The sequence below is a fragment of the Canis lupus genome, chromosome 26 (genome assembly GCF_011100685.1).
Source record: "Canis lupus familiaris isolate Mischka breed German Shepherd chromosome 26, alternate assembly UU_Cfam_GSD_1.0, whole genome shotgun sequence".
NCBI classification, from domain to species: Eukaryota; Metazoa; Chordata; class Mammalia; order Carnivora; family Canidae; genus Canis; species Canis lupus.
The window spans coordinates 1,114,042-1,129,920 of NC_049247.1; the positions used below are offsets into that span (position 1 = coordinate 1,114,042).

At 46.5% G+C, this 15,879-nt stretch overlaps 1 protein-coding gene across 2 annotated transcripts in view; it reads right to left on the reverse strand.

Moving 5' to 3' along the window:
- Positions 1-13,962, reverse strand: part of SFSWAP (splicing factor SWAP) — a 69,786-nt gene extending 55,824 nt beyond the window's left edge. Inside the window, exons 1-5 of one of the 2 annotated variants that reach the window (XM_038574708.1) lie at positions 13,584-13,962; positions 10,933-11,102; positions 10,221-10,352; positions 6,052-6,137; positions 243-468 (exon numbers count right to left, since the gene is read on the reverse strand). In XM_038574708.1, coding sequence (XP_038430636.1) covers positions 243-468; positions 6,052-6,137; positions 10,221-10,352; positions 10,933-11,102; positions 13,584-13,801 — 832 coding nt within the window. In that variant the 5' untranslated portion in view covers positions 13,802-13,962. The remainder of the gene's footprint in view (positions 1-242; positions 469-6,051; positions 6,138-10,220; positions 10,353-10,932; positions 11,103-13,583) is intronic. The other variant, XM_038574709.1, reaches the window with a different exon arrangement.
- Between the last annotated feature and the right edge of the window lie 1,917 nt (positions 13,963-15,879).

Here is a 15,879-nt window from a genome sequence, read left to right on the forward strand (position 1 = left end):
ACCATCAATATTTAATTCCATTTCACTCTCTCTGGAAATATTAATTAAGAATCTGGTGTACTTTCCAGACTCACTCAGGAAGAGCTTTTACCCATCCTCTGGGTGCACCAGCAGGGTTAATTAGCATGATGTAGTGATGGGGCTGCATGAGCATTCTGGAAGTCCTGCAGTGCAGGCTATCCCCTCCCCGAGGCTATCCCGCACAGGCCCTGCGTCCACACAGGACACACAGTCTCACATACTCTTTTTTTCTTCGTTTCTGTTTTCTGCCAGCACCGTATAGCGTCCTTCTTTCATGGCTTTCTGGATGAATTTGTAGTAGGGGTTGAGGTAGTGATCAAAACGTAGAAAGTCGAACTGAGAGTTTCGGGCCTGCTTGGCTTTCAGCATTATTTCAAACTGTGCTCCCTGTTTGCACACGAAATTGGCTGTGCGCTCAATGATAGCATGCATTTTGGCTGTTGGTGGCTATGAAAAAACACACACATTCACGTGATCAATTTTTCCTCTTTTCCACTGGCCACATGACTTAAAACACAGAAAAATATTCTGATTTTACTGTTGACTATATGAAATAGTCATTTCAAGGGGTGCCTGCCTGAATGGCTCAGTTGGTTAAGCAGTGGACTCTCGATTTTTGGCTCAGGTCATGATCTCAGGGGTCCTGGGATTGAGCCCTGCGTTGGGCCCCCCACACTGGGGAGTTATGTTTGTGTCTCTCCCTCTGCTCACCACCTACCTGGGCTTTCTCTTTCTCAAATAAGTGAGGAGAATCTTTAAAAAAGAGAGAAAGAGAGAGAAACATTTCAATTAGAATAGCCCAGTTTGAACAGACCTTGGGATAGCCCCTGGTTCCAAGACACTTGGGTCTATTTTTGGATTCTGCAGTATTTTATGGCAAGAAAATTCACGGACCAAGGCCGGGCACTGCAGCTTTGAGCAGAACCGACTTGAGGCAATCTTTTTTACACCAAGTCACTGTACCTCCATGTTAACACGAGTCCTTAACAAGGTTCTGTGATGTGGCTGGAGGCTGTGAACCCTCAGAAGCTGTATGCAAATTAGGTACATCTGCATTTTTCTAGGGAGGGGGTACATGTTCACCTAGTTTCTCAATGGTCTACACATCATTCCTCTTTCCTTCTTAGCTGGGACTAGTTTTCATAGCTTGGAAAATAGCCTTTTTGGACATCTGAGGAAAGCCACCTGCTCTCACCTGCTCCTCCCCCTAACTCACCTCCACACCAGGTGGGTGTGGTCTGGCCAGAACAGGGAGGGGCTTGCTCACAGGAACAGAGTGAATCATAGCACTGGCTCCAAGTGAGGTTACCACAGGAATCAGACCCTGCTGGTTTCCTGTCCATGCTGCTGCTTACTTCCACTACATGACATGCTTGGCACTTCCCACCCACAAATCGAGCCTGTCAGACCAGACACTGGAAGCCATGCTCCGAAAAATGCCTTTAGTAATAACGAAGTGATTAACACTTGGAAATTACAGGCAAATAAAGTGGGAAATTATTCATTAAAAATGGGTGGTTAAATATTCACAATGCTTTCTGTAATTCCAGAACCATATCCCTCATAAAATATAAACACCTTAATTCTCAAATTTAATTCCTGAATAAAGTCCTTCACACTAAAATACGATAAGTACATACAATTAAAGTTATTTACTGATTCCCCTCTCCCCGCTCCAAAAATTTACTGATCCCAAAATAAACTAGATTCTACATCAAAGGCCCACTGTGCCTGGAGTATGGATCCTGAGGCAGATTTTCAATGGCTCAGGCTAAGAGCAAGATTAATCTTTGAAACTGTGTTTAGGCACACATCAATCATTAACAGTGAATTCAGAATAGTGACCTTAAAAGGAAACTAAAATCACTCCATGACAGGCATTCTCTGCTGACCAAACTAACCTGCTGGTTTAAAATCTAAAAGGAGGCCTATTTATGATACAACATCAATGCTAAAAAGCAGCTCCAAAGCATTGGTTACCATGGAGAAACAGAACACGTGACGAGTATACTTCTGGACCTGCTCCCAGAGCAAGTGGATAACATACAAGCACCTGCTGTGGAAAGAGTGTTTGCTCTTAATCACACGACTTTTTTTTTTTTTTTTTTTTTAAATCACACGACTTTTACATAGATTTTTTTCTATTTACTATCACGCTTATCCCCACTATAAAGTGACACTTCAAGGACATATACATATATACACGTGTTAGAAAGACTGATGATAAGGGGGCAACGCTTGGCTTACTTACACAGGGAAACCTTGGTTTAAGAAAGTGACTGAGCCCAAGGCAGACTAATGCCTCCTTGGTCCTCCCAAATTACACTGACACAGCTCTAAAACCTGTGTAGATGCTGGGAAATGGGAGAATAGTGTAGGAGGTGAGAAAGCCCACTCCAATCTAAGGTCTCTTCAGAGCTCTGGAAAATGCTGGAGCTCAGACCCCAGAGGCGGGAGGGGGCAGGACAGGGTGGCGCAGGGTGAATGAGCGAGGAACAACTGGAGTAGGTGGGCCGGCCCTCTCCTCCACCATGATCAGGGGAGGAGAGATTAAATACCCACTTCACACACAGCCCAAAATAAATATCACATCAAGTCACAATTCAATAGTAAAGAAAGAAAGAAAAAAAAAACAACAACAATAAACAACAGTAGGAAACAGGAAAATATTTTTAAAATCTTAGGGGTGGGAAGGGAGTTCCAAAACAAAATTCAAAATCCTGCTGCTACAATGGGATACAGTGATACACGTTGACTCCATAAATATGATCTGCATCCTGCAAGCAAAGAGATGTTAAAAGGCAAGGCGTCTAGAGAACAAGCATGCATGGCACACGCAGGACATGCTCATCACACAGGTGATGTCCTTCCGAGTCCCCAAAGAGGAGGCAAGAACTCCATAGGAATGCAGAAATAAGTCACATTTCTTTTTGCTTCCCACCTCCAAACCCTGGCAACAGAACCTCTTAATTATGATGAAAATAACACTCTAATCTGATTAACAATCAGTCAGGCCTAACTCTGTGGCTTAGAGCTCTGGAGCCAGGCCCGGGCTGGAGCTGCAGGCCTCACGTGCTTACCCTGGGCAACTACTCTGCCCTCTCTAAACCTCAAGGAGGGCACCTGCTCCCTTAGGTACTATGAGGACTAAGCGAGAACAGAAGCAGAGCACCGTGCACAGGGCCTGGTACACAGCACTCATTCAGCAAACCTGTGTGGTGTTACTAATCCAAGAGACAGAAATGTTGCCACGATGGCAATCACACACTGAATCTTTCCCTGCTTTTCCTTTGGTTCATCAAGTGTGTTCAAATGAGCATGTTTCCCTCAGAAAAACTTCTAATAGGGTCTATGGGGCAGCAGCACTTCCAGTCCCATGGCTGACCAGACAGGGTGCACCTGCGGTGGCTTGGGGGCCGAGTGACACTTCCTCCACCTTCCTAGTGGTACTCCAGGTATGCACCAGGTGTGAGGATGCCAATACAACATAACACAAACTGGCACAGAGCACAGGACACCCAGAAATGGGACACTCAGAAATGTGTATGTAGAACTCAGGAGGTGACCAAGACGGGCATCCAGGTGCCTGAGAAGAGAACAGATGGCTGAAAATACAATGCTGGGACAAATGATGCCAGGCTACACAGGGAGGACAGGTCCTTACTTCTTGTGAAACAAGAAAACATACACAGAATTACTGTGAAAAGCTAAAACAAAGCTGTGAGGTTACTTGAAGGGTCCAGTGGGATATGGAGTCAGGAGAGCTGCTGGGGTCTTATCGAGGAGGACGGCACCAGCGGTGCCCCATCTCTAGCACCTGCCAACATCCTCCCCGAGTGCCATGATTTCTAACTACTCTGTACTCTTCACACAAACCCCACAGACCTGTAATCACCAGGCTCTAAGCCAAAAGCCTAGTTTAAACATCAAGAATTCCCTAAGGTGCCTGCTTTCTTTACCGAGTGAGGGCAACCCCTGCGCATGGAGGCAGCAATCCCCCCTCTACCTACAAGCCAGCAATTTCAGCATCTAATCACCAACATGAAAGTCCTGAGGCAAGCACCCCTGTGTTCTATACCCCCACCATAACAGACATCGCTCTGTCAATCATAGACAAGGAACTGCTGCCCCCAAGCTCTGACAACAGCACAAAGGAAAGAAGCCTGCACACCAGCGCCCCAACAGGCATTCAGATAGTTTCCACATAATCAGACAATTTCCTACTCAAGAGGCCGCTCTGTAATAATATCACAAGAAACTCTTTAACATTAAGAAAGCAAATTACTATTTTGCTCTCCAATGGTTAGTGACTATTTTTAGCTCCGGCAGACCATTAAACACTCTAGTGATTCTCTGGCTGAGAATACACAGCCATTAAATATTTTAATAGAAAGTAAACAATGCAATAAAGTCTATTATACTTCCATGTTTTTATCTGCATAAAAGTTTAAAAATAATTTTCACATAAAAATAGATAAGATTCTATATAGTTAACCTTAAATAAAAACTTTTAACATTAAATATAGATAAGGGAGCAACCCGATTTTTTTTTAAGATTTTATTTATTTATAGAGACAGAGAGAGAGGCAGAGACACAGGCAGAGGGAGAAGCAGGCATCATACAGAGAGCCTGACGTGGGACTCAATCCAGGGTCTCCAGGATCACGCCCTGGGCTGTAGGCGGTGCTAAACCGCTGCGCCACCGCCACCGGGGCTGCCCCGAGCAACCCGATTTTAATGGGTCTCTCATGTAGACTAAATAGCGCGCGCATTCCAGAACAAGTAGGAATATAACTCTGAACAACACACTGAAAGTATATTAGCACAAGTCTTAGAATATCAAATGCTCAGATGCCACCCTCAGATTTAACTGAATGCTAGAAATGGGGAAGCATATATAAGCAGTAAATAATTTCCAGCAATACCCAGACATTCTTACGTGTACTTGCACAAAGAGAAAGTGAAGGAAGGAGAGGTGTGAGGGTATAAATGCAAACAGGGTGGAGGCTCTTTCCACGAGTGCCTCCCCCCCCCCCCCCCCCCCCCCCCCCCCGCCCAATCCGTGGCCCTGGAAATTCAGTTAGGAAGACACCACAGGTGAACCACACCAAGGGCCAACATCTCCCCCTGCCTGAGTGTGCATGTGCAACACAAATACTCTACTTGTCCCCAAGAAACATGCAAACATTCCATGAAGCACGGGGACTCTGAAGGCTTAATGGCCCAGCCACGGGCGTGAGCTTTGGCCTGCCACCCACAGAGCCACTGTCTTCCCTTCTTCTGGCCTGTGAAAGGAGGATGGTCCTAGCAGCTATCATATGGGGACTGTGGGCATTACATGACACTGGAGATACAGAGCAGCTAGTGCAGTGGGGGAGTGTAGGAGACAGCACCCCCCCCCTCCCCCCCCAGAACTCAGCCTCAACCTCACGCAGCTCAAGTACTGGTGCAAGGGGAGCATGAACCACTCAGCTATGCTAGGCTCTAGTGGCAGAGCACTCAGGCCAAGAGGAGTCGCATCCAGGTTTTCACAGAGTGCTGGGTGGCCTGGACATGCTGCTGGACCTTAATCACAAGGACCAGGAAGTCCCGGTGAAAGACTACCAAGGAAACCTAAGGTTAAGACACTTAATGTAGGTGCCCACAAAAGCCACCCTGGCAAAACCAGGACAAAGCAATTGCCCTGAAAGCCATGCTGCCTTGATCAAGACTGTTTGTATGCCTAAATGTGGCTAACAGTGTCCTCACTGCTAACTTGGATTCAGTTTCTCCATGCTGCTAAACGTGGGCACTCAACCCTATGATCTCCGAGAGCCATATCCTTGAGTCACCGATGCTCTGGTCTACCGATTCTGCTGGAATTCCTCCCATAAGAGGAAAATAGTGGGTGAGGTGTGGTTTTGTCCCCACAAATCATCTGAAAGCATTACGAACTTGCAAAGCTGTCATAGCTACGACTGGGCTCTTGCACAAGTAGAGCCCCAACCCAGTGATAACGACAGCAATACCGTGAACAGGAAGCATACATACCAGCTCCACGTCAGGCGGCACATTCAGCCCCAAAGGGGCAATGAAAGGCTCCTCGTTTTCCTCTAGGTTTTCAGCCTCATTTTTTTCTGTATAAAAAGAAAAGATAAAACTTCAGAACAATGAGCAGGAATGAAGGCAGCCACCCATAGTGAGCAACAACGGAGGGACAGCAGCAAGTGGCATTACCTGGTTCTTCACCTTCCCATCATTACAAACACTTTCCCATCTTTTCTTCTACTCTAGCACATGCCAGGTGAGTGATTTTACCACCTGCCGCCAAAAAGGAGACCTGGCAGTGGGCGTCTCCCTACAATGTGCCCTGCTAGCAGGCACTTAGACCATGGTGAGCAGTGCCCAGCCCCCAGCTCTTTGATCTGCATGTATGTTTAACCTGCACAAAGACCCTCTCAAGCTGTTTCTGCAGGATCGCCAGCGGGGAGGCACAGCTCGGGTGCTCAATCCCCAGATGGTGGGCTAATTTCACCATTAAGTTGTCAGGTCCTTAAGTATATCTGCCAGGACTCCTCCATTCATACAAACTACACCTCCCTACCACAAATAATCAGACGTTTCTTTCCCATTTCCATTTATAAACACTTCATTCCACACACGCCTTGTCTGCTGGCTGTTAGACAGGACCTGCACATCACCTTGCAATCACGCAGGTCATTATCTACTTACAAGGACATAGTAAAATGTACAAAAAAACTAGCATTTCAAGATCTACTTAAGTTTTTCTGTTAAAAAAATGACATTAAGTAAACATTAAATCATCAAATGTTTCCACCAAGTATGTAGTTTCCTGATGAACAATTTTCAAGGTTCCTACCAAACCTAATTCTTGCACGAAGCCAGAAGGAATTCTAAGCAAGTTTCACTGTACCTGAAAACCTGGGTATTCTCATCTGATGAGATACAGGCAGATTATATATTACTGCTAAGTAACAATTACTCAACCCTGCCCCACCTGTTTCTGCTTATGCACCCTTACTCTCCCCTAAGAACCAGGGATCCAGTAGGGCCTAACAGCTTCCTGTGATCAGCAGCCCCAATGTCCAGCTCCAGTGACCAAATGCCAAGGTGTGACTAGAGGACACCAGAGACATCAGTTTACAATACATCAAGTAGCAACTTCGAATTTCAGTCTCTTTGGGCGTGGGGCCAAACGTGTATGTATGAAAGTACGACTTTATTGTATCTCCCTAAAATGATAGAATGATGGCAATTTTTCTCTTAAACAGCCTTTCTGTAATGTGACGCTGCTCATGAAGTAGAGGCGCCTAAATCAAGAGCTGTTTGGAACAGGTGGGTTATACACAGCTGCTCCATCCTTACACACACCTTAATTTACAGAAAAGATGCTGTTAGTGGCACAGAACGAAATACAACCACTGCAATTCATATAAATTCAAATTTTCTTTTTTCATAAAAAAGGTACTTAATAATGATAAAAAGAATCAAGAGACTCTAACATACAAAAGGAAGAGGGGGTGATTCACAGATGCAGGGGCACCATACTGCCTGCTTGAAATACAAAGCTTAAAATGTACAAACATGCCAAGACAGTAGAGTAACTTTGAAAATTAAGGAATACTTAGACCTGTTGATGGCCCTGGAAAACAAAAAAACCTTTTTTTTTTTTTTTAAAGTAATGCAACACTGAAGTAAAACTTTATTGTTAGTGTACTAGGCACCAAACTGACTTCTAAGACTAAGCATGTGTGTACATGTGTTTTACACATATACGTGGCATTTCATCGAAGTTTGCATAAACTGTTATGAGCCAAGACATAGTTTCACATGGGCCCAACTTTTATTAAAAAAAAAAAAAAAAAACAAATTAATCAGCAGGGCACCTGGGTGGCTCAGTCAGTTGAATGTCCTGCTCTTCTTTTCAGCTCAGGTCAGAGTCCTGGGATCCACCCCCACTTTGGGATTCCACACTCAGCAGGGAGTCTGCTTCAGATCCTCCCTCTCCTCCTGCCCCTTCCCTTGCTCATGTTTTTTTCTCTCTCAAATAAATAAATCTTCAAAAAAAAATTTATCAGCATATAAAGCCAAATACTGAGAATGTGATTATAGGAAAAGTTACAAAACACTAAAGAGAACTTTATGGTAAAGAGAAAGCATAGTAAAACTTCAAAGAGAAACTAAGTCACATTGAAATTCTTAAAGTGCAGTAATTATGACAAAGTTTAATTACACTGAGACACTGTGACACATGTAACAAGTTGGCAACTTTCTGGACAATGGACAAGGCCAGACGGTAAGCATCTCTGGCCACAATGCCTTTGGGCCAACTATTCAATTCTGCTGTTGAGCCACAAAGGCTGCACAGACACTGTGTGAACAAATGAGTGTGGCTCTGCATCTGTGAAACTTCATTTACAAAAACCTGCTGGTTGGGCCTACAGTGGTAGTCTGCTGATCCCTTATCTTAACATTCTTAAGAAACTAATACTAAGATTTTCCCAAAGATTATCACTCTATCTTGCAAAAGACATCTGGCCTTTAAAAATTTCAATGATTCACGTACAAAGTTCTAGTATGTATTCCTTCCTTCTGATCAAAAATACTACATATTTAAAACAGACATAATGGGGGAATCCCTGGGTGGCTCAGCGGTTTAGCGCCTGCCTTCCGCGCAGGGCATGGTCCTGGAGTCTTGGGATCGAGTCCCACATCGGGCTCCCTGCATGGAGCCTGCTTCTCCCTCTGCCTGTGTCTCTGCTTCTCTCTCTCTCTCTCTCTGTCTCTCATGAATAAATAAATAAAATCTTTAAAAAAATAAAAAAATAAAAAAAATAAAATAAAACAGACATAATGTACGTGGTTGTTTAGACAACAGACTCTAAACTATCCAGAACCCTAACATGGGTGACTCACTGTGGATAAAGGAAGGAGTGCTTACTGGCTGGACCTGCAAGAACATCTCCACTGAGTCCTAACTTCTGAAGGTGTGAAATGCCTTAACGAGGCTTTAACTGAACATAGTTCCAATGACATTTGAGAAGTCTTTTCACAAGTTCCTGGGACAGAGCTTCACAGCAGGGATGTCTGCCCACGACCTAAGGAGCAGGAGGAGGGGAAGGACAACAAGGAAGCCCCTGCCAAGACTGTCCTACATCCTGTCAAGGTGACACCTGCCCAGTCTGCAACTTAAGGAGAAACCAATTAAGTCCCAAATAACGGAGTGTTAGCTCTAAAATGAAATCCCTGTATGTGTGACTTTAGTTTAATATTTTAAACATCTGAATAGTTTCTAAAGTTCTCTTTCCCTTTAATATTTTTATTTAAGTTAGCTCCACACCCAACGTACAGCTACAACCCATGACCCTGAGATCAAGACTGAGATCACATGACTATGTGCTCTACCAATTGAGCCAACCAGGTGCCCCATAAAGTTCTCCTTCCCCTTAAACAGAATGCCTGAGTGTAGTGCTCTAGCCTTGAAGTTTTTGGTTCGTGTTATCATTATTGATAGTTAATGTCTGATCATTATGCAAGGTTATAATAATGGTGCTCTCAGAGCTTACCAAAGTGACTAAGAATATTCGTTCCTGCACTACACAGATACTTTGGGAGCACTACTTTTTTTTTCCACATTCAAGGTTTCTAGAGTCGATCCAGAGAAGAATTTAAAATCTTCAATTTTATATAAATATTACCATACGACACGGTGCATGTCACGGCTCCTACAAAGCCTAAGTGGGACGACGTCTTGTGCTCTTCTGTTGAGCAGCAGGTGACCCCAAAGGCGTCCTTCTACTGAGCCCTGTCTTTATTTTAGTTGTGGAGAGGATGTGAAGAATCAGGTTCACACGAGGGTAGTTAACACCTATCTTCTCAATGCCCCAAGAACAAATTACCATAGACATCAATGCACATATTACCAGCTAAGAAACAAAGAACCCACAGTAATTTCCAGTTATCCAAGTTAAAGAGAAATAAATGAAAGGCAGATAACAGCCTGCATTCAATTTCCACCTCCACAAACACTTTGTTTTCTAATATCCAGCTTTGTTCTACCCTAAGGAGTATTGCTAATGCTCTGTGTACAGCAACATTACAATTACTTAATGTCCACACTTATAATCTGAAGATGCCACTGTTATGTATGCAGTATACCTCCAACAGTATGTCACTGTTGGGCAGCTTTCCTCCCTTACCTCTCTGTTTAGAAGGCTCCTCCTCCTCTGTTGGTTCCGAGGGGTCATAATAATCACTACCATAAGTGAATCCCACTGCATTATAGCTCCCATCCTCTGCCAGTGCTTCGCTCAATCGCTTGTATTCTTCCTCTTGAATAAAAATGAGAATTTTATTAACAGAAATGGAAATTAACTGAGAAAATTTTATATATTTCTAAAGTTGTAGCTATCAGTAAAGCATACAACACACTTTTCTCAACCTCTTTTTGAGGCAAAAATGTTTTTTAAAAATTCACACCTCACATCTATTAATATGTACTTTTGCCAGTACATGTTTACCACAGATAGCAGAATACACGTCTTTTGTGGAAAATTTCTTCCTGCTGAGAAATTTGGGGATTAAGAACTGTATTAAAGATTGTTAAGGCAAAGACAAGAACATCAATTTTAGTTTATACGATACTGTTAAAGAAGAACAGTTAAAGAGTTTGGTTTTTGTTTTTTCAAATCCCAGTCTGCCCTCAAAAGCTGGGAAAATTCTTTGTGGCTCTATATATAAACTATCCTGAGGTCCTCTCAGAACGCAAAGACTCCTGTTTTTCCAATCCACTGGGTACTGTCAAGATAATATCAGAAAGAGTGAGTATAAAAAAATGAATGGGAGTAAATTTTAAATACTTAAAAAATTTTAAAAAGTTTGTTGCTTAAGTAAGTTTTTCTTGAGCAGTACCTTGCCTTGCCTCCTCCTCAAGCAAGTCCGTATGCAAGGCTAAATACCTCTCTTCATCACACAGGGCATCTATTCGTGCCTCCTCTTCAGAGAGCTGGTAATCTCGGTTCCATGTGGAATACTCAGCATCGTACTCAGAAAGGTCATGCAGGTGACCGCGCCCATCATATCTGTAATATGAACACACTGGTCAAAGGAAAGAAGTTAACATCTAGGTTGGTTTGTGTGTGATGTTTTATATACATACTTACCGATTAAAATAAAGAAATAAAAATATTAAAACAAACATAAAAAATCTTCTCAGATTTATATTTAATTTGGCTAGTCATATCTCACCTACTTTTAATCTCAAGTTATCTTAACAAAGTCTAAATTCCTTTGTATAATATGATAAAACTTATCATTAAAGGTAAACAATCCTTTAATAGCATAAATGGTGCCCACTTCACTGGCAGTGCTTACCGTTTATGGTTTGGTCAACCATTCAATGCCATTTGCAAAAAAATAAAAAATAAAAAAAAATTTCTGAAAAGTCAAATATCATAGCTTACATTCACACAAACCGAATACATAAATACCTATCCGTAAGAACCCAACGGTCGAAATTTCCTCGCTTCTTTCTGCTAGTCCCGAACTCTCAGGAGAGATCTTCACCAAAGAAACTTGCGTCCATTGGAGGTAAAATCTTGGCTAGGCTCGCCCCCTAGCCACTTGGCTGAGGAAATAAGTGCTGGGTTATGTGATAGAGAGACACACATACAAAGGAACAGTGACATATACATGCAGTTTAAGGAGGTTCACTGGAAACAGAGCAAAACTATTAGAAGGTGCAGTATAAATATCTTCTTCTAAACTTTATACCCCCAGAAATAACATACGTTAAGACACATCCATGTTTACTTGCATGGACCAATAGGCACTTTAGCCAAATTAGGAATAAGAAGAGCACTTTTTGTTATGCTTTTGACACAAAGATTCAGTGAAGCTGTCAATGTGCAGTATCAAATAGTAAATGAGTGAGTTAGAAACACTCAGACTTTAAGGCTGTGAAAACAAAAACAAACACAGACAAACAAAAGTCTGCCTGATTTTTTTTAATGCTGACTTTTGTAATGACGCTGAAAAAGTAACTAAAAAAAAAAAAAGACATTAAAAGAAAAAAGGCCAAAATTCCAGAGTAGCCAAGTTATTGCACTTTATTAAATTTCAAAATTATTTCTACTTTGATGTAAACCTCCTTAACTTACAAATGTAGATCATTATTTGAAAATATTGTACATGTACATGTGTAGCGTTTGCTCCCCGTTAGTTTTGGAAAACCTAACTCCAATCACATACAGAATGATATGGAAAACTGTATAAAAAGCTCAGACTCCATTGCTTACCAAACTTTAATAATAGCAACTATCACAAGTAACACTTTGGAAAAGCGAGCTGCCTGACAACACAGGCAACATCGGTCAATGGAAGTTAGGACTTAAAGGCACAGCATGTTTGAGCAGAGCGTGGGTGTCAGGTCCAGGCCTGATCTGGCAACCCTTCCTTCAAGAGTCACTGTTGTCTAGATCTAACTCCAAACAGAAATGTCAGGGATGTAAAAAGGCCTATTTGGTCATTAACATGTCCATTCTGGCCAGCTCAGAGGTTATCCCTACGGTCATGTTCCAGGGCTTTGTAGAATCCAGCTTTAATCAAATGGCAGGCTTCCTTCACTCAGAGAGACTATTCCACAGATAAATGGCAGGTCATCGTTTGCTTTTCAGTCCAGGCCCCAGAAGTAGAGTTGCCAAGCCGGCAAAAAACCAAACCAACCAACAAAGAAAAACCCCAAGGAGGGGAAGAAAAGGGGAACTGAAAATATGGGAGGGGAGCAAACAACCTACACCATGTAATGCCATCCTTTTCAAATCAAACGTCTTTAGAAATCCCCAATTCCAGGACCCTTCTGCCCAAAGTGGCTAAACACCCTCCAGGGGGATTACCTAAAGCAGGTTTGATTTGAGAAGAAACACATCTGCGACCCGTTCCACCCTTCGTTTTTAAGAGACATTGAAACCAGCCCTAAGAACACTACCTCTAAGAGAAAGCCGGTATCTGCCTGAGGTCTCCCGGCTTCCAATGGATTGGCAACTTGACCCCGGGGGCTGAACCAAGTCAGATCGGTCAGCTTATCCCGGGTGGGGGAGGAGGGCAGGCGGAACCAAAGGTCAAGCCGGCAAAACACAGGCGCTCCACAGGGGAGGGCGCGGGGGCACACTCAGGGTCCCAGTGGTTTCTCAGCGGCGCGGCCTCAGCGTGCCCCACACGAGTCGTGGGAACGCCGGTCGGGAGAGGCCAGGGCAGGGGCAGCTTCCACCGCGTGGAGGGGCCAACTGGAACCAGCGACAGGGGTGAGGGGTCGCGAGGGGCTGCAGGAGCAGAGACGGTCCCTCCGGCGACAGGCGCGGCGCGCAACTCCAGCCAGTGCCTTAGGGCAGGTTTCATCGTCCCCCTCCCTCCAAAACCAGGGGGACGTAAGGACAGAGGAGGGCTCCCCCAGATCCCCGCTGGCTCCACAGTACCCCTTTTTAGTCCTGGCCATCAAGTCAACATCAGACGAAATTAAGCGGGCGAGGGAAGGGGAGGACCGACGGGTGGGGGGAGGAACCGACCTGTCGATGAGGATCTTGTGGTCCCCCATCCAGGGGATGAGGTGCTGTCCCTGTTCCTGGGCCAGGGCCCGCTCGTCATCCCGGAACAGCTTGCAGGCATAGCCGAAGACAAGCAACTCCACTCTGTTCCCCCCACCACCGGCGCCGCCGGGCCCGGCCTCCTCCTTCGTGCCGCTTTTCCTCTCGGTTTTGGCACGGCCTCCGCTCGCGCCGTACATGACAGCGTCGCCGGTGTCCAGGCTGGTCCTCTTCTGCGCCGTGCGGATGTCCCCAATGCCTCCGCCTGGCCTACCCCCTCAGTCAAAAGCGCCGAATCCCGGCCCCAAACTCGACATCGCCGCCATAGCGGGCAACAAAATGGAGGAAGCGCAACTTCCGGCGAGAGGCGGCCCTACTTCCGGCGAACAGGTTCAGCGGATTCGCTACTCCTCGGAGCTGTTTGAGGCGCCGGAAAGAATTTCGGGTTTTGCTTTTTGCATTCGGAGGCGTCGCCACGGTAGGAGCTGATGTGATTAGAGGACAGCGCAAGCGTAGCGTTCGTTTTCTCAGACGGTTGTCCAGAGCAGTGGCGAAAGCGCGGCTCCGGATTGCGCGCTACCTGCACGGGGCCAGCCGGGCGGGGGCTGCGCAGGTCGAGTGCGCGGCTCGCGGGGGCCCCTCCTCTCTGCGCGGGTGCGGTGCTCCGGGCGAGACCTTCCCGGGCCCGGGGGTCGGGACCCGGGAGCCCTGGGGCGGGGGCCTGGGCGACTAGGGGACTGTGGGGCTGAGGAGCTCTGGGGCCGGAGGCCGGGACCTCCGAGGTCGGAGGGCCAGGCCCTGCCCAGGGCAGTCTCTTCACGGCTCTGAGGCCCCGGGCCCCGGTGACTTGGGTCCTGGGGGCCGCCCCCCCGCCCACCTCGGAAGGTTCCCTTAGCAGAAAGGGAAGGGCCGAGCGAGCCGTGAAGCCCGCGCGGCCCCCGGGCGCCGGGTCCTGGGCCTCGTGGGAGAGAAGGGGCCTGGCCCAGACCGGCCCCCTGCACGCGGGGGGCTGCACCCCAATACGTGCCCCGGGCCTTGGTTCCCTCCGGTGTTTCCGCAGGACAGCGGCACCTTCTCGCCCGACCTGAGCTCCGGCCTGACGGTCTGGTGGCTGGAGGGCGGAGGCACGGTCTTCGCGGCCCGAGCTCTCCGCACTGGGCTGACAACTGGCAGTGCAGTTGCGGTTTGCGGCCCTTCCCTTCATAGAATACCGGCTTTTCTGCTAGTAAGGGTCAGGTGAGGGGATGCGTAAGAATGGTAATAGGGTGTGCAAACGAGGGGGCCCCGGGGGCGCAGCGGTTTGGCGCCTGCCTTTGGCCCAGGGCGCGATCCTGGAGACCCGGGATCGAGTCCCACGTCGGGCTCCCGGTGCATGGAGCCTGCTGCTCCCTCTGCCTGGGTCTCTGCCTCTCTCTCTCTCTCTCTCTCCCTCCCTCTGTGACTATCATAGAAAATAAAAAACGAAGCCACAAGCAGTTCCTACCTGAGGACCTGTGCTCTTGTGATTTCTTTGGCCGAGTCGCCCCTCTGGGTTTTTATGTGACAGGCTTCCCGCGCAGGTCTCGGCGCTGTCCCTTTGTCGGCCTGGCTGGAGGTGTGTGTGCCAAGTAGCATTTCCTGCACTGCCTGGCCCTTCTTCGGAGCACTCCCGCCACCTGACATCATGTCCTATATGTAGCACCATCTTCCCCTGCCCCAGTATTAGCTTCAGGAGAGCAGAGTTTTCATGGCTTCACCTGAGCATTCCCAGTGCCTGGGATGGTGCCTGGCACACAGTTGGCTACGTATAGATTTGCATCTGAAGAATAAACGTGACCAAGCCATTGTGCTATGTGGCTCTGGCGGGCTGCCCTGCTCCCACTGAGGGGGTGGGCCATAGCTCTTCCACTGCTTGGAAAGCCCCACCTGATTGCTCCAGGCACATGCAGGTCTGGGGGGGATGCTGGGTTTGCTTGGAGCTTTTCCTGGGGTTCAGGGATCTGGGAGGGCCTAACACTCGGAGCCAAACTCCACTGCCCCTCTGACTTTACAGGGATTCTGGAAGGACCTCCAGACCCTGTGCAGATGACTTTTTCAGCTGGGCATGGGGTTTTGAAGAGCTGGGGTGTGCTCCTAACTCTGGGTTCAGCTAGTCCTGATCCCTTTCCAAGCCTCTCTTCTCTGTAAAATGGAGATGGGATGGGAGACAACTCTGTCCTTCAGAAAGCTGCTGGATATCTTAGAGCTGATACCCAAGGGTGTCCGTTCCTCCTCAACCGTTTTCAAAGGAAGCACTGAA